Here is a 23,125-nt window from a genome sequence, read left to right as displayed (position 1 = left end):
CAAGTCATTTTCCAATAGATCTTCTTTTGCACTAAGTCTTCCAAGGATAGTTGCTAACTCATTTAGATGCTTGTTCAACTCAAGCTTATTAGGAGACCTAGCATAATGTCAAAATTGCAATTGTAGGACTTCAATCCTATTTGTCTACCCCCATCTAGCATAAATATGTTTATCATAACTTTTAGGTTTAAAAATCTATCTATTAGACAAAAAAATCATGGAGTAATCATTAATCTTTTTTATTTAGCTGTTATTGACCTTCTATATGAATCTATCATTTTTAAGGTTATCTTAAGCCCAAACTAAAAGTTCTTAAAAAAAAAATAGATTCTAGTCTACAACAACAGAACTAAAATTTGAGAGTCCATTACGTGCAGAGAAGGTATTAGCAACCTATTATGCTCAAAATTGATACCAAATTAATTATGTGTCATTTGATTTAAACTTTATTCAAAGATGGTTTTATATAATGCAAATCATGTAAAATCAATTCAAATCCTTTTATTTTTTATAAAATATTATCATACAAAAAAAAATTCTATAAAAAATATCATGCAATCATATCACCACATGCAATCATGCAAACATCATAAAATCATGCAAATATGAAAATCATACCAAGGTATCATGCAATAAATAAAAAAGAAATCATCATGTAATAAATCATGCAAAAACCAAAATGTAAAAAACCATGCAAAAATATAAAATAAATCATGAAATTAAATTATATCCTTGCAAAAAATATATATAATTAAATCCTATAATAAATTAAATTCATTTCAAATATCATGAAAAATATATACTATAATTATTCATACAAAAATATAAAATATCAAGCAATTATATATTCATGCAAAAATATCAAAATAAAAGCATGCAAATAAAATCATAAATAAAACATGCAAATAATAAATATCATATATAAACAATGAATCATGCAAATAATAAATATCTCACCAAAATTTTTTTTATTATTTTTATCACTTCAATCAACACTTGAAATAACAAATAATAAATAAATATATCAAGAACATAAATCAAAAGAAAAAAATTTAAAAAAAAATCAAGACAAAAAAAAAAGTTTTACCAAAAAAATCGGGTCACGCAGGTCGGGTATGACTTTCATGCGAGTCTGAAGCTGCAGACAATTTTGCTTACGGCACCGTTTTTAATAACTCCTTCCAAACAACCAAAAAACAAAAAAAAGACAAAAACAAAAATTTAGACTTATTTTCTTCTCTTCCTTTCTCTCGACGCTTCCAGATCCTCCGCCTTATCTCCCTTAATTTCTCAGTCAAGATAAAACCAGTCGCGGACGAAGCCTGCTGCTGCTTCCACCGATCGTCGATATCCGCCACGCACCGGTGCTGAAGAGCCCAAAAATCTCTTTGTCGAATCTCCTCCTTTCCAGCAATGTTTCCTTCTTCTCTTTTCTTATTTCCTCGTAGCCTCATTTGTTTTCGTTCCCAACAATTCCCACAGAAAAGTTGGAAGCTTTTTCACTTAGTTTTTCTCTTCTTGCTTGGAACCAAACTCCTGCAAACACCTAAAATTCCCAAAGACAAGTTCAAGCCGAAACCCAAAATCAAAAGAACACTTTTGAATTCTCTTACACTCTTGTTCTAGTGTGTAATTGCTTCTATTTTGTGTATTATGCTTGTCTGTTCTTGCTCTTATTTGGCCATATTTGCTTTGATTGTGAGCTGGTTGGTGTTTGCTTCTAGGTATGGGTAATTTGTGAGCTTGGGTTTCGGTTCTGGGTATGGGGCTGTGTGTGCTTGATTTACACATTTTGCAATGTATGGCTGCAGGGTGCGGATGTTCTCGGGTCTGGCTTCTTGTTTTTGCCTGTCTCTTTTGTGGCCGCTTAGAAAATTGGGCTTGAGCACTGAATTCTTTTTTGCTTGGAATTAGTTCTTGTCTTGCACTCGATTCTTCCTCTGGTTTGCGCTGCTGAGATTGCTGTTGAATATGTGGCTGCCGAATTATGAAATTGCTGGAAATTGTTTTCTGATTGTTTCTCTGTTGAATTGTTGTTGATTCTCCGTGTTAAAGTGCTCTCACTTATGAATTCAGCAATTGCCTTCCCTTGTTGAATGTCTTTGGGCAATTGCTTGTGTTCCTGCTGGGTTGATCTTTGAGACTATGTTGAATTGCCCTGTTTTGGTGCCGATTGCTCACTGTCTTGCTTGATATCTTGCTTTCTGCTTGATCTTGCTTTGCCAATTGCTTGATGTCGATGATTCTGTGGAATTGATGTGCTGGCCTTGCTTTGCTGTTTTTCTAGTCAGTGTTATGCCAAACTGCTCCTCGTCTCTGTTTTCTGCGGAATTGCTTCTTCTTGCTTATTGCTTGATTCTTGTGTTTGTTGTCCGTCCTTTGTATTCACACGCTGGTTCTTTTTATAGTGATTAATCGCACTTTAACTTGGAAAAATCCAAGATTTCCAAGATTTGAATTCTCTGTAATCTTTCCTTTCATTGGACAAACTTGGTATTCAGGTATTTCCATAACCAATTAATCATTAAATTCCAAACCGAATCTGAGAACCGGATCCTAAACCGAATCTACCACTTCACTTTTGCCAAAATCCCCACGTTTTCCATATTTGGATTTCCCTTCCCATTTTTTTTTACACCGGACTTTGACTTTAATTTTGAAAACAAAATTAAAACAAAAATTAAAACTAAAACTAAAATCAAAACCAAAATTAAACCAAAACCAATATATTTGGGCTTTTAATCCTCAAGTCTAAAATTTTTGTTTTAAAGGCCCAATTTAATTCAAAAGGCCATTTCGATTTCAAAAAATTCTTCAGATAAAATAGTGTATACAATGTCCAGCACATATCTTTTGCTCAGCTAAAGGCAATAATTTCATAATAGATTTTATTAAATCCTATAACAAACAAATATATTAACAATGTAAATTGAATATACTTGAATAAAAAAGTAAATAAATTAAATTGTTAATTTACAAAGCAATAAAAATATAACATACCTTTTGCATGTTAAAAATCACTAATCATTCAATTCCATCTTCGATTCCCAAATCAAAACATAGTTGGCTAATAAACTATGTCCAACTCTCAGTACAACTCTCAATATTCTTTATTTTTATCATTGCCCATGCAATTGGGAACATTTTATTGTTTTCATCCTTCTTTATTACCACAAGTAATTGACTTATAGCCACTCATTTCAAAAAACATCCATCCAAACTAATAATGTGTCTACAACCATTTAAAAAATTTTCTTTGATAGCTCCAAAACACAAATACATCTTCGAAAAATGGTAATGAATCTAGTGTTGGTCTTTAAGAAACAACGATAACAGTGCTTCTAGGGTTTGTACACTTCGGCTCCTTTACTCAATCATTTAAAATTTTAAATTATTCATTATATTTCTCTTTAATTTTTTTTAATAACTAGCCTTTTTGCTGCTCCATACACACTAAAAGTCAGAAGCACACTCAAATATTTCTTCACTAGTGTTTTTAAATGCCAAGGTTTAATGAATAGCATAATACTAATCACATTCTCATATATGTATATATTTTATAATAGAAGATGTCATCCTTTTGTTCTTAGTTGTAGGTAGGTAATTATGATCAGAATCATATGATTTCACAATAAAAGTCTTATTAGCATTGCACCATGAGCAAAGGTTCAACCAATTACAAGCTAATGTAAAACATTTAGCCCTCAACCTTAGCTTATCATTCTTTAAGTACTCAAATTGAAGCCTTTTTTGAGTTGAAAAGTCAGTAACCATATTTTTAAATGTCTTTAGATCAGCAAACCTAAGTTTTAAAAAAAATCCTCTAAGGGAACATTAGGATTATAATATTTATTGCTAATTGTGCATAATCTTCATTAGACCAATCATTAGTATCCACAAAACTCCATGGGTCTCATGAATTAAAATATTCACTTTTATATCCATCAACATTTATGCCATGATTTTCATCCTCAACAGTAACATTTTCACAATCATTTTCATCACCATCATCACCATTGTCATCTTTATCTGCATCATCATCATTATCATGTCCATCAACATCATCATCATAGAAGCCAGAATCAATATCATTAATACGTAACTTTTTTTCTTATCAATGTATTTCCTTGTTTTTAGCAACTATCAATTCATCATTAACATCTGAGTTATCACTTGCCCATGGTACATCTACCAATCTCTCTTCATAATCTTTACTACCAACATCACTGGCATGGTTATCGTTACTATCTACATTTACTTCATTATCATTTTCCTCATTTTGCTCACAACTTGCTAAACCCATTTCACCTAATTTCTCCTTTTGCTCACCATTATCATAACCCTTTTCACCTAATTACCCCTTATGTTCACTACTACTACTACCTAATTCCCCCTTCTTTTCACCACTGTCATGTTCCTCATTCTATTCATTATTATTATAAAAGTCCTTTAAAGTTGGTGTATGAGGTCTAGGTGGTTGAGGGGATTGTTCACTATCATTAATTCTGCTTACACTCATAACAACAATATTATCATTATCATTGTCACTCTGAATTGTTTGCCAAAGGGCTTCTGGCATGTCATTATCATTATCACAATTTCAATGCTCTAAATAGAAATCAATACTTCTATTCTACCTTAATTGCTATGCCATTTCCACCATACTACTATCATTATTTAACAACTTTAACCCTGCATTTAATGTCTTGCCATCCTCAAGATAATATACTTTAATTGTCTTATTTATGCCATAACCTAATGACTTTACAACCTCTATTATAGTTCAATAATAAATTCTATTAGCATCATTTTCAAATTCAACTATAGTATCATTTACATATCTAACAACACATTTGGTTCTTGATAATATCTTCTCGTTATGGTACCTTGCTACATAGACTTGCCCCATAGACATGCTAACATGTGAAAAAAGATAAAATGAAAAAAAATTATAAAAACTATTTCAATGGCAAACAAAGTTTTGTTATAGTTAGATAAAAACTAAAAAATAATGTTTCAATAATAGACACATAAAAGCCACAGGGTCCGCACAAACACCACTGTTGAAACACAATACCACCAATAATCTAACCATAAAAACAAAAATTAAACCTAAACCATACAAATATTAAGGCAAAACAAAACTTTTACTGGTTGTTGACAATATGTAGGTAGATAAGTCTTGTGCTTCCACGATTTTGACGATCATCTCTCGCTTCTACTTCAACGAACTCTTTGTCTTCAATGGTCCTCCCTCACTTTGAAATCCATTGCAACAATCCTTTGCAATATTGTTTTGATGCATTGAAAGGAAATGAAAAATTTTAAGAAAAATGGAGAATTTGTTATTTTAGGGTTAATGAGATTAGAGAGGAGAAAACAAGAAGTAACTGATGGATTAGAGAGAGATAAAAAACTAGATGGAAAAAAGAAGAGAGTCTTATGTGGCGCTAATTTTTTCATATAAGCTTTTTAAGATAGTGGGAAAAAAAAATTGCCATGTGAGCTTTAATTGCCTAGATGAACAAAAACAGTCGCCACATCAACACATATACAAATTCAATCATCTTGTTAAAAAGTCAACTTCCATGTCAACTACAGTAATGGCAACAATAACCCCTATCAATAATTTTACTAAATTCTATTGATCATTTTTGTACAGGGATTCAATTACTATTGAATGTAGTGGAGGGACGGATTCCACCATTTCAATAAAGTACAAGGGTATCCGTACAAGTTGACTAAAAATAAAAGGAGTAAAAGTTTTTTAAATATAAATTAACAGTTTACCTTTATTATTTTCTTCAATTTTCAAAAATACATTAGAAGCTTGACAAGTAATATTAACATTTATTTTTTTATCAAATCTAAACCCCTATCATTACTTATTTTATTTCTTATAGCTGTCGTCAATTTATTTTATTATGGTTTTCAAATTTATTTTTATGGAATTCTTGTATGTATATTTTTATTCAATTATTCTTTCCTTTAGCATATTTTTTATCTTATAAGAAAATAAAATTTTAAGTAATTTTTGGTTTAGATAACTTCCAATTGTCCATAAAAAAAACCATATCTTTTATTTTTATAATTTTTTGGGGCCTTATATCAATTTTATATTTTATTTATTTTATATATTTGGGAGAAAATAAAAAAATATATGTATATGAAAAATATGTACAATTATAAAAATTATGTTTATATTAATGGAGCTTGTTAAACGTGTAAAAAAATATAAATATAATTTTGTAATTTATTTTATTTATTAAGATATATTTAAATTATTGAATTTTTTTTATTGAAATTAGTTCCGAAACAGATATAATCTTATAGAAATAATTTTAAACTTAAAATATTTTAGGGATTAATAAAATAACATGAAATTTTCTTTCTTTTTTACTCAAAATAATAAATTTCTAGATTTTTGATATGACAAATGAAACAATTCAAGGTATAACCAAACAATTGAAAGATAATATTACAATGAATTTTTTTTATCTCTAACTAAATAATAGTTGTTAATTTTTTTATTAATTTTAACTATTTAAGCAAGATATATATCTATCATTTTTTTTTCTTCTAAAAGCCGTTAATTTTTTTATTTTTATTTTTATTAATATTTATCTAAACATAATGTAAAATATTGATTTAAGAATGTTTGAGCCGTCGTTTTTTTTTAATCTTATGTTGAAAAAGCCAAAAATTAATTTTCATAGTTCAATTGGTTTTTAAAAAGATTTCAATGTATTCAAACAAAATAAGCTTTTATACTTTAAAATCAAATGATTTCATGTTGACAATACAAAATATGTTAGAAAATTGTACTTATTTGACATCATCCCTCATTAGTCCCATATGATTCCAACACGAGATTTTTTGGTCTATTCCGCTGGCTTTCAACAACCTTCCAACAAATCTATAGTAGCAAATGAAAAGAAAAGTCAAAAGCGAATACTGAAGACCCCAATTTTATATGGGGGTTTTCAAATTATTCAGTTCAGTTGAAGAAATATGTAAGAGACGCTAAGGCAGGAAGAGGTTTTCATTCATCATAGCTTCAAACTTTTTATTTCCGATGGAAGGCTTTATCATATTTCTTGTTATTTGCTTCTTTCTGTGTTCTAATTTAGTAATAACATCCACTCAGGTCGACAACATAGATACGACTTAATCAATTAAAAATGGAGAGACCATAGTTTCAGCAGGTGGAGTCTTTGAAGTAGGATTTTTTAGCCCTGGTGATTCCAGAAAAAGGTACTTGGGAATATGGTACAAGAAATCTACGACGACTTTTGTGTGGGTGGCCAGCAGAGAAGTGGGTCTAAATGATTCTACCGGTGTTCTAAGAGTTTCCAACCGGGGAATTCTTTTCCTTGATCACAATGGGAGCACTGTTTGGTCTTCCAACTCAACAAGAACTGCTAGTAGGCCGGTTGCACAGATCTTGGATTCAGGTAACCTTGTTGTTAAAGAGGAAACTGATAATAACCCTGGAAACTTCATATGGCAGAGCTATGATTATCCTTCTGATACGTTCCTACCAAACATGAAGATTGGAAAGGACTTCGTAACGGGCCTGGATCGTTACTTATCATCATGGAAGGATACCAACGATCCTTCCCGGGCTAAATTTACCTATGAATTTGATCTTGGTGGCTTCCCAGAGTGGATTCTGAGGGAGGGTTCAACCGTGAAATTGCACCGTGGCGCCTGGAATGGTGTGAGGTTTAGTGGGGTACCTGCACTCGTACCAAACTCTGTTTACGGATTTGAATTTGTTTTCAATGAGAAAGAGGTGTATTTCAGCTGGAGCCTTACTAACAGCTCTAGTCTTTCAAGGTTATTGGTCCTTCCTACTGGCAATATACAGCATTTCACATGGATTGATAACGCCCAAAATTGGGTGCTTTATCTTCCACCATATCAGGATACGTGTGACAGTTATGCAGTATGTGGTGTAAATGGCAACTGCATCAATAACAACAACAACTCCCCAGTATGCAGTTGCTTAAAAGGATTTGAGTCAAAAAATACAAAGGAATGGGAAGTGGTACCTGGGTTTGGTGGATGCGCGAGAAAGATTCCGCTAAACTGTTCTGGAGATGGATTTCTGAAGTACTCTGGACTAAAGTTGCCCGATTCAAGACATTCCTGGTTTAACTATCGTATGAACCTGGAGGAGTGCAAGAACCACTGCATGAAGAACTGCTCGTGCACAGCTTATACTAATTTGGACGTACGAGGAGGAGGAAGTGGGTGCCTGATCTGGTTTAATGATCTGATTGATGTTAGAGAGGTGAATGGAAATGATCAAGAAATTTATATAAGAATGGCTGCAAAAGAACTTGGTATGTTACCATCCCTAACCTTCAAAGTCTGATTCTTATACAAGGACTTCTATCAAACTTCTGCAGAACATATATGTTAGGAACACAGCGACTTTCTAAGTTTTAATCCATTCTAGATAACTTAAGCTTACAGTGAAAGTGATCGAAAAAGAATGCAAGAGCAGCATTTTTTTGTTACATATCCAAGTAGGACTGCTGGAATTTTATTTTGGAGTTTCTGCTCTAATTTCTCCACAAATTTTTGTTTTGAAATTTTAATCTCAATATTTTCCTGCTGTGATTTTCTTTGTGTACAGATCAAATTGACCGTAAGAATACCACAGCCGAACCCAATGCGAAGAAAAGTAGAGTGATAATTGTACTCAGCATTGTATTACCTACCATAACTCTGTTCCTGATCATGGTTTTCTTTGTTTGGAGGAAGAGACACCATAAAAGAGGTATGTATTTCCTTTCTTAAATGGTTTATGAAAGTTCTGCCAAATTTTAATTGAAACAATCCAGTAGACAAAAAAAACTAGTTTTATTAATATTAACTTATTATTTTCAATAAAAAAAAATTTTAAAAAAAGAACAAGAAGAAGAACCTCACTTGTATTATAAAAATTAGGTAATGAATGGATGTCGCCAATGAGATACCATCCCTACTGCCTGCTGTAACTTATCATTCATTTGCTGGAGGTTTCTAATTGTTAGTCGCGAATTTTGAAATGATAATATTAAATTAAATAAATTTGATTAAGGTTTTGAAAAAAAAATATTTAATAAATATTCTTAAATTATATTATTTTTATTATTAAATAGATACTAATAATATTTAAAATGAAAAAATTTTAAAATATTTTTATGATATTTTGGAGATCCACACTCAACTTATGAGGTATTATCTATTTTGACTTAAAAGTTTCACAATTTTGCTCCACAAAATACGTTTCATAGATTTGGATTTAAATTTCTACTTATATATTATAACAAATCCTTATAATATTTTAATATGGAATTGAAATATCACAAACTCCTTCATTAAAGCTTGACGTCTCCATTAAAACTTGATGTCAAGTACAACACAAAGCACGTAGATCCACTAAATCATATCAAAAGTTGGGCAAGCTCAACGTAAAACACACACATAAAATCATATAAGACGTTGAAATTCTAGAGATGATTCTCATTATATAGCACTTAATTCTCTTAAAGTTCTAAAAGTGGCTTTTATGGTATAACACTTAGCTCTCGTCTGATTGGTAATAATTTTGATATCATTTATGGAGATCTGAACTTAACTTGCGAGGTATTGTCCGCTTTGATCCGAATATTTTACGGTTTTGTCTCACAAAAGATGCATTACAAGTTTGTAATTAGATCTCTACATATATATCATAAAAGAATTTGAGATTATCCTAATATAAGATTAGAGAATTACAAACTCTCATGTTAAAGCTTGACGTTCCCATCAATTCCAATATAAAGCACATAAATTAACTGAATCATATCAAATATTAGGCAAGCTCAACATGAAGCATACACAAATCATAGATAACAGGATTATACAAGATGTTGGGATTCCAAAGGTAGCTCCTATTATGTAGCACTTCACTCTCGTAAAATTCTAAAAATGACTTCCATAACGTAGTACTTAGTTTTCGTCTGATTAATGACCCCTTTTATATAATTTGGGTGTGGGGCACATACAAATCATAGTTGATAGAATTACACAAGATGTTGAGATTCTAGAGTTAGCTTCCATTATGTAGCATTTAGCTCTTGTAAGATTCTATAAGTGACTTTTATGATGTAGCACTTAGTTTTCATCTGACTGATAATTATTCTTATACAATTTATGGAGACATACATCCAACCTACAAGATATTTTATACTTTGACTCAAAGGTCTCATGATTTTATTTGAAAAAGATATCTCATAAGTTTTAAGTTTAGATATCTACTTATATATCATAGCCAATCTTTAGAATATTTTGATATGAAATTGGAGTGTCATATATATATTATATTTTACATTAAATAATATTATATTTTTCAAAATATTATTTGTTTTGAAAAATATCCTATATATAAATTTTACATATATACAAAAATTACTATAATCACATGTCGGTTGCTTTTTTTTTTTTTTAGTTTTTCCTTTTCCTTTTCTTTTTTTTTTTATTTGTTAATGTATTTTATTCTTAAATTAATTTTATTTTCTTCAAGTGGGTTCCATCACTTTTTTTTTTGGACATGCTATTTTTGTTTTTTTTTTTTGTTAACTTTTTTATATTTTATATTTTTGTTTTATTAATTTTTTTAATTTTTGGGCCCACTTTTTTTGAATGATAGAACCTTTTTTTCCTGATAAGTTTTTGGACCATTTTATTTTTTATATTTTATCTTTTTTAATTTTTTTTTATATTTATTACTTAAAAAATAAAATTTTGTGGGACTTATCATGTTTGTTTTTCATAGGGTTTATTTTGAGTTTTTTACTTTTTATATATTTTATGTTTTCTATTTCGATGGTGACTATGATCTGTTTTATAGATTTATTTTTTTGTTTTGGATTCTTTTTGAATCGTTTTTTTTTTTTTGGGTCTTTTTTATGAGTTTTTTTTTTACTATTTTTATATATTTTATGTTTTTATTGTGAAACCCGCAAGTTTTTTTATTGACCCATTTTTTGTTGTGTTTTTAAATTTTTTTTTTTTTAAAATGTAAGAGCCTTTTTTTTTGCACTAAATTTTATCTTTCTTCATTTCAAAATTTTTTGTACGGTGTTGCATGTTTCTAATTTTTATGCCTATTTAATATTTAATAATTTTTTTTATTTTTTTGTTTAGACTCAGTTGAAACCAATTTAATAATTTTTTTGTTTAAAAATTTTAATTTTTTATATCTTATTTTTTTTGTTTGACCGGTTTAATGCTAAAGGTATGTAAAGTATTAAACCAATTAACGCCTTAATAAACTTGAATAATTTTTAATGCAAACCCTACAAAAAAAATAAAAACATCTCAAAAAAATTATTAAAATCAATTGAGGTATGTTTGTTGGGGAACACCACAGCTCTGATACCATTTGTTGGGCTAAAAGCCTCTAATCCAACCACACACAGCAGAAGCGAAATCAAACAATAAAGCAAACACATAAAAGATAACAATTTAACGTGGTTCGGTCCAACTGACCTACATCCACGGATGAGAAAAAAGATCCACTAGTTGTAGAGAATTACAAACTTACATCAAATCATCAACCTCACTCAACAATCAATACTCATAAGACACTCTCAATCTTCTTTAGTCCTATGGAGTATTTTCAACCCAAATAAACACAAACTTAAATCCTTGTGCACCCTTTCAACATAACCAAACACATACCCATATGCTCCCATACACCATACCTATGTGGACCCTCTCAATCTCTTCTAGTCCACTCATAAACAAACATACACACCCATAAGACGTAGAGCCTCAATACTCCTATGGGGTATCTATCCCACAAAACCCTACAACTCTCTTACATCTTTTTTTCATACCTAACCCTGTAGAGACTTCACCTATTTATAACCATACAAACTTGCCCATTAAGAATCCCTTTCCTCTTAGAATTCTTCTCTTGTAAGTCAAACTTGCCTATTAAGAATCCCTTTCCTTTTAGAATTCTTCTCTTACAAGTCAAACTTACCTATTAAGAATCCTCTTTCTCTTGGAATTCTTCTTTTATAAGTCTTCTTTCCATCAAGCAATATCTGACAAATCTCAAACAAATCTCTTATGATATTTGAGTCAATATTCCCAACAATGTTAAATAAAACAATCCGTATCTAAATGATTTTGATTCAACCAAATTCGATAGGTGTATTTTTTATTTGAAATTGAATTGAGACTTTTTTGAAAATTAAATTCAAGTCGGATATTGATTTATAATATTCCTTTTTGCCTTAACTGTGTATATTAAATTATATTTTATATTATTTAATTTCATTTTATTTGTGTATGTATTATATTAATAAAGATATTATTTAATATCTTAATTTTTAAAAATGTCATATTTATACATAATTAAAATATAATCCATCCATCCAACTTTTTTAAATTTTTTATTTAGATTAATTTTGTAAAAAAAAAAAGTTTCCACATGGCATCCTAATTTTTTTTTCTTTTCAATTTTTTTAATTAGATATATTTTGTAATAATAATAAAAAAACAATGAATAGGAATGTTAAAACAATTCGTATCGTATGGGTTCTCATTCAAATGAGATGTTCACATAGAACTCAAATAAACTTTCTTTTCCTCTCTTTTCCTTTTTATGTTTTATGTTTTATATTTTTTTTTCTCTTTTCCTTTTTCTATTAAAATTCTTTTGTAAAAAAAAATTAAAAGTGTCCATGTGGCAACCATTTGTTTTTTTTTTTTTTTACTTTTTTTAATTTTATAAATTTTGCAATGAAAGACATTAATTGATAAATATGCCGAAACAATTCATATTCGATTGATTTTGATCTATCTCGATCTGATAAGGGTCTATTTTTTTTTTTTAAATCAAGATTGAGTTGAAATGTATTAGATTTTTTTGAAAGAAATGATATTAGGTCGGAAGCATGTTTACGGTGCTTTTTTCCAACCAATTTTGAGATATATATTAAAGCATATATATTTTACATTTAATTTAATTTAATTTTAAGCATATATATACTATATTAATAAAATTATTTTTAACTTTAATTTAAGAAATTAATATTTTAAGCTCAATATAAAATATAAATGTAACACCATCCATAAGCTGTTTTTTATTTTTTTTTTCATTTTCTCTTTTCATTTTTTAGTCTTTTAGTTTTTTTTTTAATTTTAATTTTTTAATTAGATAAATTTTATGAGCAAAGGAAGTTGACATGTTATTCATGTGTCATTCCCGTTTGTTTGTTTGTTTTTTTTTAATAGATAAATCTTGCAAAAGATATATGATAAATGCATATAACAAAACAAAAAAATTTTGACCCATGGCAACATGAAGGTATATTTCTAGCTTTTATAAAATTTAAAATCTTTTTTTTATATATTTTTGTATTTGTCAAACTAAAATTATCTTTAAAAATTATTTATTTGAATTTAAATGAAAATTCAATTGTTTTTTTTTTAAGTAAACTTATTCATCTTGAACTTAATACAATTTTGATAATTTCGATTTTAAGAAATAAATTAATTTGAGAAAGTTGATTTGTAAGAATAATTAAAGTTTTACAGCATTGAATTTATTTTTTTTTAATTTACAAAATTTTAATACTTGAATATGGATGAAAAGTCTTTTGAGTCTATTTTCTAATAGACCAAACAAAATGAAAATCAAAATTTTTTAAGAAAAGATTTTAAATTTTTATTAGAAACTATATAAGTTATCTAACAACTGCACAAGGGATAGTTTGAAAATTCACTATAATTATTACACATCAAATCAGATATTGAATTTTATATGTATTGAAAGTCACATAAATTTAGTTTCTAAATTTTCAAATAAATCTTGATTTGAAATTTTATAATTCAAAATATAATCAAATTAATAAGTAGAGTGTAAAAAAAAATTTATTTGAAGGCAGTCAATGTACTATTCATATAGTCCCTTAAACAAATTTTGCAAAAATAAATAGATCACTATGAAAATGGATTGACCCATTCTGAAAATGAATCAATCTCTTTATGAAAATGTATTGATCCATTCTGAAATAGATTGATCCCCTATAATATAGATGGATCCATTATTTTGTAATTATTAAAATTTGAATTAAATTCAAGACTCAATCAATTCCCTATTGTATCCAATCATCTTTTTCGCTCTTGATAGCTTTTAAAGATTATTTTGAAAGGAGAAAATCATGCATTTTCATTTCTCAATCTCGGGCATTCCAACACACTTGTGAAGTAAGAAAGTAAGCACCAACAAGCTTTACTTTTATTTTCTCAAAAATGCAAGAGCATTCTAAAAATTAGAGCTTTAATTCTTCCCATTCTTATATCCAAGTTATATTTGTTCTTCCTTTATCATTCTTTGTACTCAAAATTAATCAAATATTTAACTTTTAAAGAGGTGCTTCATAGTTTAGAAATTTTTTGCATTCAAAAGGGATTTTTGAGTCAAAAAGTGAGGTATCTTCTTGACTGAAATTAATAGGATTGGATAATATTTAACTTTTAAAGAGGTGCTTCATAGTTTAGAAATTTTTTGCATTCAAAAGGGATTTTTGAGTCAAAAAGTGAGGTATCTTCTTGACTGAAATTAATAGGATTGGATAGAATGCTAGAAAGGGTAAATATTACTATTTTGACCTTAAAAGATATGAATTATATATTGTGAGAGATTTTTTTATTAGTGGGTTAACCCTAGATAGGAGAGCTAAGGGAGAAGATATAGGTGTCTTTGGAGAAGAACTAAATCTCTATAAATCTTTATCTTTGTTTTCTCTATCCCTACTCTTTTATTTCATTATTGTTTATATGTGCTTTAATTTTATTTATTATTGTTAACATTATCAAATTTCCATCAAAGATTTTATTGTTTTAAACTTCTCATTCAAATTTATTGAAAAAAAATTTTCGAAAAGAATTTGAAAATAATCCAATTTACCCTTCATGGATTGTCATCTATACTTAAGCTAACACCGATTTTATTAAAAAGCTGAGTTTTTATATAGGTTGCTGGTATCATTTTTTTGTATATCCATGTTCCTTCTTTGCAGGATTTCTTAAATGCATTGGTGGAAGCAGTTCAAATAATCAAAAGCAGAAGGAAGATCCAGAATTACCATTGTTTGACAAGGGGACAATTGCCCATGCAACAAAAAATTTTTGCAATACGAACAAGCTTGGGGAAGGTGGTTTTGGATCCGTCTGTAAGGTAAAAATGTAGTAAATTGGATAGCAATATCCTCTTTGTTAATAACTATGATTGTCTTCACTTCTTGCATCGACATCAGTAGCATGTAACTGAGGTTTTCTTCAACTTCATCATTACTTTCCTACTCTAGAGAGACGGAATACAGGATTCAGTGAGTATTATTCGTATTGTTACTCCATATATATTGACAAAACTTTTCAACTAGTAAGACTCAGCACTTCAGATATCAATGAAACTGTGTTTTTCTATGGGAGGGGTGGACTATTAGGTGTTTGGTTATGAAAATAGGAAAAGTAGCCTTCTGAATGGTGCCTGTTTAAATTTGGCATCAAACAAACTTTTCAGCATTACAATAATTGATCTGTGGTTATCAACTTCAGGATCTGTTAAGGGATGGACAAGAAATAGCAGTAAAGAGGCTATCAGAGAATTCGAAACAAGGTCTTAATGAGTTCAAAAATGAAGTACTACTTATTGCAAAGCTGCAGCACCGAAATTTAGTGAAGCTTCTTGGTAGCTGTATTGAAGGAGATGAAAAGATGTTGATCTATGAATTTATGCCTAACAAAAGCTTGAATTTCTTTCTTTTTGGTAATCTTTCTTAACCTTGCATGTGACTGCATTCAGCATAAAACCACAACTTAATATTTTCAAGTCCAATATCAAAATCCTGCCTTTAGGTTGCATGCTGAATTAGTTAGCCAATGCATAAATTTGCACGTTTCCAAGTTCACTTGGGCTGTTTAAAATTGTTTCTTTTCTTTATATATATATATATTAATCCGGATATTGAATTGTGTAAGAAATTTAGCAGATCAAGCTCAAAGCTTGTCCCTGGATTGGCCTAAGCGCTACAACATCATCAATGGAATTGCTCGTGGACTCCTTTATCTTCATCAAGATTCCAGGCAAAGAATAATTCATAGAGATCTGAAAGCTGGTAATATATTACAAGACAGTCAACTGAACCCAAAAATTTCAGCCTTTGGCCTTGCTAGAAGTTTTGGAGAAAATGAAACCAAAGAAAAGACCAAGAAAGTGGTGGGAACATAGTAAGTTTTAGCTCCATAATGGTAAAACATTTAGTGTCAACGTATTATGTAAATTTGAAACAACAGCCAATGGTTTTCTGCAGTGGTTACATGTCTCGAGAGTATGCAATCGATGGGCTCTACTCAATTAAATCTGATGTTTTTAGCTTTGGTGTGTTGGTGCTAGAGATTGTTAGTGGCCAAAGAAACAGAGGATTCACACATCCAGATCACCACCATAACCTTCTTGGGCATGTAAGTTTGAAATGATGATCACATTTCACCTTTTTGATATGATTTCTATTATAATTGAAGTTGTTTTAACTCAATATATAGGCCTGGAAGTTATATGCTGAAGGGAAGTCCGTGGAACTGATTGCTGCACCAATTAGGGACAACATCTATCTATCTGAAGTTCTGAGATCAATCCATATAGGTCTATTATGCGTGCAACGGAGTCCAGAAGATAGGCCAAGCATGTCAAATGTGGTCCTGATGCTTGGTGGTGAAAGTCCTTTGCCTCAGCCTAAACAACCAGGTTTTTTCAGTGAAAGGGATCTAGTTGAAGCTAGTGCCTCATCAAGCTATCAGAAACCATGTTCATATGACGAATTCAGCATTACACTAATGGAAGGAAGATAACAGACATTTTTCTCATATAGACCTTTCCATTTTATTTCCTTATTTTCATGTCTTGGTGGCAAATAAAGGGAATAACATCCAATGCTTCAATGTACAGTTTAAAGATTCAAAATTTAAGAACAGGAATGGTAGAGATTATTCTTTTAAAAAACAATTGATCTCCGAAACTCCACCTATCATAAGCATTACAATCCATGAAGACATGACATCAAGTTGTGGAAATTATGAAACACATTAGATGGCACATCAAGTTGAAGACATGACATCAAGTAGCAACCTAGGGAAATCATCCTACATTCTGCTTCCTCCAGGGAGAGAGATTTGGGAAATTTATGCTGAACCACCCTGGGAAAACTTTTTTCTTTTACAATTGGAAAACTTAATACCAAGTAGATTGAAAGGTTGGATTTGTTTAAATTTGAACATGAAAGAACAGTTGTTGGGGGATATACAGTTGAGGTATTGACTTTGATAATCGACACTTAAAAATCACTGAATCCCTATTGGATGTAAATTCCTAATACGAGAAATTTTTGTATGTTTCAACAAATGAAAGCAAATCAGTCTTGGTTTCTATACTTTTTCCTCAATGTACGAGATTCATTGAATTGTCAATGACGAAATTCATTATCGTTATTCAACTGGAAATATTTAAATCTATTGAGGTGGAGCATCGGCAAAGATTGAAAAGAAATGTGAAAACAGAAATAACATTGAAAAAGTTGCTGCTTTGGCCATAAGTTTTGTGCTGCTGACTATTTGGTAGGCATGGTTGCATTTTTCATCGCCTTTATGGGTTTGCTGCTGCCACCATCCACCAGAATTAGAGACAGAGAGGTTCTGTTTTCTGTGCGAATGTCGTGATTGCTTCTACAGTTTATTTGGACAGTTATGGTTTCTAGCTCGTCTTTGTCCGATGGTAACAGAAAATTGTTGATACAAGTACAACACAATCAATTAATTTAGGTTTCAAAGAAGAATAATATGCTTAGTTTGATAAAATTGTTTTTCTCTTCTATCATACATGCAAATTTTTATTTGTCAATTGAGCTGCTAATTAGTCGTTTACCTTGAATTTTACAACCCAGTTGCCTGTAAGTCATCTTCTAAAATCTAATCTTAAAAGATTAATTTTGTGACTATGAATGAAAGCAAGAAACTTTTAACAATGAATTAACCAATGGAACTTTCAACCACAAGAGAGTGGTGCAGACAGTAACTGATAAAAACATTTCTATATCTTTAATCTTCATCTTTAGGAGAACCCTGAAGAAAATCATCTTCATTTCAAGACTATAATTCACAACATGTTTCTGACATTTTAGTACTTTACTAGGAATGTGCTAGGCTGCTGAATTATATTTAACTATGGTTTGGCTGGTGGCGTACTAGCATACACATATCTGCTATAAGAAGCACTATGCAGTGCATAAGTTAGTCTTTACAAGGTGCAAGGGATACAATATATCAAGAAAAACAAGCTAAAAACCTTGGAAGATAGCAACTTTCATGAGGCATCCTTTGAGAAAAACTATCCTGCTAGGGTGTCAAATGATAGTGAAATTTAAATGCGGAACTTCCTGAACCGAAAATGTTTCAAAATTTTCAGTAATTCGTAGTCACCTTGCAAAATTTTAGTGATATGATGCTCTTCTATCTTGCCTCTATTGTAATGGTGAATTCATTTAATGAAGATGATTGTTTGCCTGATGGCAGATTCTTTTCAATGAAATAACCAGGCTGATTTGGTTGAGGTAATGTACTCTCACCACCCAACATAAGCAACACAGATGACATGTTCGGTCTGTCTTCAGGGCGTTGTTGCACACATAAGAGAGCTACATGGATACATCTTAAAACTTCAGTTATAATGTAGGAGTCCCCTAATGTGTTCTCGATTAGTTCTAATGGCCTCTCTTCAATCCACAATCTCCATGCCTGAAAAATTTTAAAAAAAAATCATTTGTTACCATGAAATAGCAATTTAATATGTGACGTTTATGCTTACATGTCCAAGAAGATTATGGTCATGATCTGAGTAGCCTCTGCTTCTCTTCCCTGTTATTATCTCCAGAACCAAAACTCCAAAACTGAAGACATCAGATTTCATTGAGAAACACCCATGAAAGGCATACTCTGGAGACATGTAACCACTGGAAAATAATTGAAAATGAGAACCTTAAAAGTGACGTAGAAAATTATCCGAAAAGTTTACTAATACATACTATGTTCCAACCACTCTTCTTGTCTTGTCCTCAGTCTGATCTCCTCCAAACTTCCTAGCCAAGCCGAAGTCTGAAATCTTCGGATTCATACTATTATCTAGTAATATGTTACTGGCTTTTAGATCTCTATGGATAATCCTTAGTCTAGAGTCATGATGGAGATAAAGAAGCCCTCGAGCAATTCCATCTATAACGTGCATGCGCCTATGCCAGTCCAGCAATTTGTTTCTTGTTTTATCTGTCATCAATAATTAACCTTAGCTGCATTCTCAGTTGATTTTCAGATTAAAAATTCAAATCTGAAAGTGATAAGATATTGAGTTCAAACCAAAAATAAAGTAGTCTAAACTTTTGTTGGGCAAGTATTCATAGATTAGCATCCTTTCATCCCCCTTAATGCAAAAACCAAATAGCTTTACAAGATTGCGGTGCTGAAGTTTCACGATCAGTGTAACTTCATTTTTAAATTCATCCAATCCTTGTCCAGAATCCTTTGAAAGTCTCTTTACTGCAATTTCTTTTCCCTCTTTCAACATACCCTATCAATCATAAAGGGCAAAATGTTAAGAAACATGAAATGAAAGATGATTCAGCATATTATTGAAGACAACTGACCGCGTTTTGCTTCATAATTACCTTGTATACATGACCAAAGCCACCTTGTCCCAGCTTGTTGCTGGTTGAGAAGTTATCTGTCGCATTAACTATAGTTGCAAAATCAAATAGTGGCAACTCCATCTTTTCCTTGTGTTTACCTGGTAATTCCAGAATCAGAATGAGACTCATTGGATAATGATATCAACATTAGCAGCTTTATAATCAAAATTAAATGGCATATCTAATCTAGCGGTATGATCCCCTGATATGAATTTCTTGCAACAAATTAATATCAACCAACTTTTTACCTTCATTGCTAAGATTTTTCTTTCGTTTGTATAGCAGAACCATTGTTACCATCATTCCCATGGCTATTATGATGGAGATGGCTATGACTACTGCCTTCCGCTTTTCCTTTGACTTCATTTTTCTTTGAAGTTGATCTGAAAAATTGGGCACACAAAGATTCAGCAAACAAGGTTTTGAGTTCAGCTACTTCCAAAGTTTTTCAATAAAACTTCAGGCAAAGCTGCCATAGTTTTTGCAAATCTATAAACTTAAAAGTTAATCCAAGGTGTCTTTATAAATTAAGTAAAATCCCAATAATTACCAATTCCATGTTATTTTCATTTACTGCCACTGAATTAGGCAAACTTGCCTTACAGACTAAGAAAACTGGTGAAGCTTAAAATTAAATAAGTTAAAGAACAGCTACCTAGCTCTGACTTAGCCAGTCGAATATAGAGGTCTTGTCCATCCTCGGTGAATTCTGTCATGTCAATCAATTCATTAAACCAAAGCAAGCAGCCAGTTCCTTCTCTGATATCTAAATTTGCATATGCCGTGCAAGAGCAGTTTCTCAAACACAATTCCTCACACTCCTTGAAACTCATACTCTTGTTAGCCCAAGATTTTGAAGTGTCTGGCAATTCCAACCGAGTGTGCTTGAGAAAACTGTCTCCACTATCACAAGCCAGTGGTGTCCTTCTAATGCATCCGTCTGACCAATCTATTGAATTCCAATCACCGGAAGTTGGTGATTTGTGTACAAATCCTTCCAGGCATGCACATGGACTAGACCTATCAGGGTTGCAACTAGCATATGCTCCACAAAAGCCATAGACAGTACACTGATCTGTCTGTGCCGTAGAGAAAATCTCCCATTCTTGTTTTCTCTCATTCCATAAGAATCGCTGCATGAGGCCGGATGGATTCATTGCATACCTCGAAATAACTGAACTGTTTTGGAGCTCACATTTGTAGTACACCTCATTCTTATCCAAGACGAACTGATATGAATATAGTGGACTTGGTTTAGTATTTGGCTTCCGGTGTGAAAAATAAAGACCATTCCATGACCCTAATCTAAACACTACTTGCGATCCTTTCCTAGCAACTAATTGTGGGAATCCATGGGGATCTATTCTTAATGAATATTGCCCTTGAGCAGGATCATCTGCACTTTTCCAGGACGATATATACCTCTCAAAACCAGTGACTAAGTCCTTTCCAAGCTTCATTCCTGGTAAAAAGTTATCACAAGGATAATCAAAACTTTGCCAGAAAAAGTTCTGTGGATTGTTATCATTTCTGTCTTTCGCCACCAGATTTCCTGATTCCAACAGCTGTAAAACAGGATACTGGGCTGTTCTTGATGTATTGGAAGACCAAACAACAGTTTTCGTGCTATTCAGGAGTGTGAGAATTCCTTGGTTACCGAAACTTAGAACTCCTGAGTGATCAAAAATAGGAGCTTCCCTGTTGGCTACCCAAACAACAGTCCTACTCGGAATATTCTTGTACCATATTCCAACATATCTACTCTTCGAGCTTCCAGGACTAAAAAATCCCAGTTCAAAGCTTTCACCAACTGATATAAGAGTTTCACCATCTTTTATGGACTGTCCTGGAGTAATAATTTTTAGTGTGGACGTTCGTAAAATGAAAGAGAATAAAACTAAGTACCAGATAACCTCCATTAATGAAAAGGCATGCAATGATTTTCTGATGATTTATGTCTCTTTTATTCAACAGCAGACAACATGCGTGATAGAGGGAGTTGCATGTAAAACAAGCTAGAAAATCGGAACCCCAGATAAGAAAAATCTTTGCATGGACCCTTTGATAAGAAAAATGCTACTAGCAATGAAGCTTATTAGAAACATTGAATCATTAAAGGATGACTGTTATCGTTGGATAGTCATTGTCGTCATCTATCTTGCTCTGAAATCAATTTTTTGATGTATTGGTGTCCAACACATATTTAACTGACATGGATGCGAAGACCCGACCCTCCAAATATATAAATATATATAAAGGTTAGAAAAATTGAACATATTTTTGTGGGATGTAGTGTGAATAGGATGACTTTTCCACTTCCATGAATCAAATATCTTTGAATTCCATTCTTGTGTCTCAGTTGGTTGGCTAAGCACGCTAGAGTTGAATTTGTCAATTATTTTCTCTACGCACATCTAGAAACCTTGTTAACCATTTTTTTCTTCTGAGTTTCCGTACAATTTAAATTCCTCCTTCACCAGCATTTAAATCATCTTAATAAACCTTCTTAACTCTCAATTAGATGATAAGACACTATAATAGAATTACCCAAAACGATTCTTGGTGAATCATGAGGGCTCAAGCAGAATTAGCCTCCATCAAAACTTCATACCAAAATGCATATCAGTTGCTCAAGCAGAATTAGCCTCTATCATTCCCCTTAAGGGCTCACCCTGGCAAGCAATACAGGTCAAACCCAAAGCAGACCGTTTTTGTCTTCTTACTTTTATTTGTTTACTTTGAATGGAACCAGAACAATTTCTGCTTCCATCAAAGTCGTTAAAATTACTTTACTTAAGATGTTAAGACCATAAACAACAATGACATGGTTGACAGCAAATATACAAACAACAAAAGTCAAGTCAAAGTTAAAAAAAATCTCCAAGGATTTTCATGACTTTAGGCTTGGCTCTAATATTGTCATGCACAAATGGGTTTGTTGGGCAGCGGAAAGCATCATTAGAAAACCATAGAACATAATTTTAAAGAAGTTTCTTTAGTAACATATGCAAATTATTGCTCATGAAATGTTGTGTTAAATGAAACATCCAGTGGAGCTTTGATCATAGGTATGATGAAGTTCCGATTCGAAGGCAACATCAAAGATGTACTTTCGCAGCTTATAGATAATTGTAGACAACTGCATATATTGAGGATTTGTAATACCCCAACCTAAATGATAATTGGGCTATACTAAAATCCATCAGTTTATTAAAAGATTAATTAATAAAAGAAAAAGAGTTGAGATATTAATGAATGAAAACTTATTTATCCTGAAACAGAAAGAAAGTAAGAGTTTTTCTTTTTCATCTTTCTTAAGATTAAAAAGCATGAAAAAT

General features: G+C 31.2%; 2 protein-coding genes across 3 annotated transcripts; one reads left to right on the top strand and one right to left on the bottom strand.

The window, feature by feature from the left end:
• Positions 1-6,931: 6,931 nt before the first annotated feature.
• On the top strand, positions 6,932-16,999 carry LOC111276153 (G-type lectin S-receptor-like serine/threonine-protein kinase At4g27290). 2 transcript variants are annotated; one of them, XM_089754807.1, is made up of 7 exons: positions 6,932-8,348; positions 8,645-8,788; positions 15,075-15,232; positions 15,613-15,823; positions 16,044-16,284; positions 16,368-16,518; positions 16,600-16,999. In XM_089754807.1, the coding sequence occupies exons 1-7, from the start codon at positions 7,547-7,549 to the stop codon at positions 16,903-16,905; spliced, it is 2,013 nt and encodes a 670-aa protein (XP_089610933.1). In that variant the 5' UTR covers positions 6,932-7,546; the 3' UTR covers positions 16,906-16,999. The 2 variants fall into 2 exon arrangements, with proteins under 2 accessions (XP_089610933.1, XP_089610932.1); XM_089754806.1 differs by having other exon boundaries at positions 7,186-8,348; positions 16,047-16,284.
• Positions 17,000-18,165: 1,166 nt separating this feature from the next.
• Positions 18,166-21,915, bottom strand: LOC111275770 (G-type lectin S-receptor-like serine/threonine-protein kinase At4g27290). The gene is made up of 7 exons (XM_022861279.2): positions 20,443-21,915; positions 20,036-20,170; positions 19,767-19,885; positions 19,459-19,669; positions 19,131-19,368; positions 18,914-19,058; positions 18,166-18,843 (listed from the first exon to the last, which is right to left on the bottom strand). Exons 1-7 carry the CDS (start codon positions 21,704-21,706, stop codon positions 18,559-18,561), a joined length of 2,397 nt encoding a protein of 798 aa, XP_022717014.2. The 5' UTR covers positions 21,707-21,915; the 3' UTR covers positions 18,166-18,558.
• Positions 21,916-23,125: the final 1,210 nt, after the last annotated feature.

This window comes from Durio zibethinus, chromosome 25 (assembly GCF_047325235.1).
Source record: "Durio zibethinus cultivar Kanyao isolate XHJ-2024 chromosome 25, ASM4732523v1, whole genome shotgun sequence".
Lineage (NCBI taxonomy): Eukaryota > Viridiplantae > Streptophyta > Magnoliopsida > Malvales > Malvaceae > Durio > Durio zibethinus.
The sequence above is the reverse complement of the archived record's forward strand: the minus strand, read 5'-3'. Positions and strand labels throughout refer to the sequence as shown.

Coding starts and splice junctions, on each gene's coding strand:
- LOC111275770 (XM_022861279.2), bottom strand. CDS start 21,706: ATGGAGGTTATCTGGTACTTAGTTTTATTCTCTTTCATTTTACGAACG. Junction 19,059..19,130: donor AGAAGAGTGGTTGGAACATA/GTATGTATTAGT, acceptor ATTATTTTCCAG/TGGTTACATGTCTCCAGAGT. Junction 18,844..18,913: donor ACCATAATCTTCTTGGACAT/GTAAGCATAAAC, acceptor AAAATTTTTCAG/GCATGGAGATTGTGGATTGA.
- LOC111276153 (XM_089754807.1), top strand. CDS start 7,547: ATGAAGATTGGAAAGGACTTCGTAACGGGCCTGGATCGTTACTTATCA. Junction 8,789..15,074: donor GAAGAGACACCATAAAAGAG/GTATGTATTTCC, acceptor CCTTCTTTGCAG/GATTTCTTAAATGCATTGGT. Junction 16,519..16,599: donor ACCATAACCTTCTTGGGCAT/GTAAGTTTGAAA, acceptor CTCAATATATAG/GCCTGGAAGTTATATGCTGA.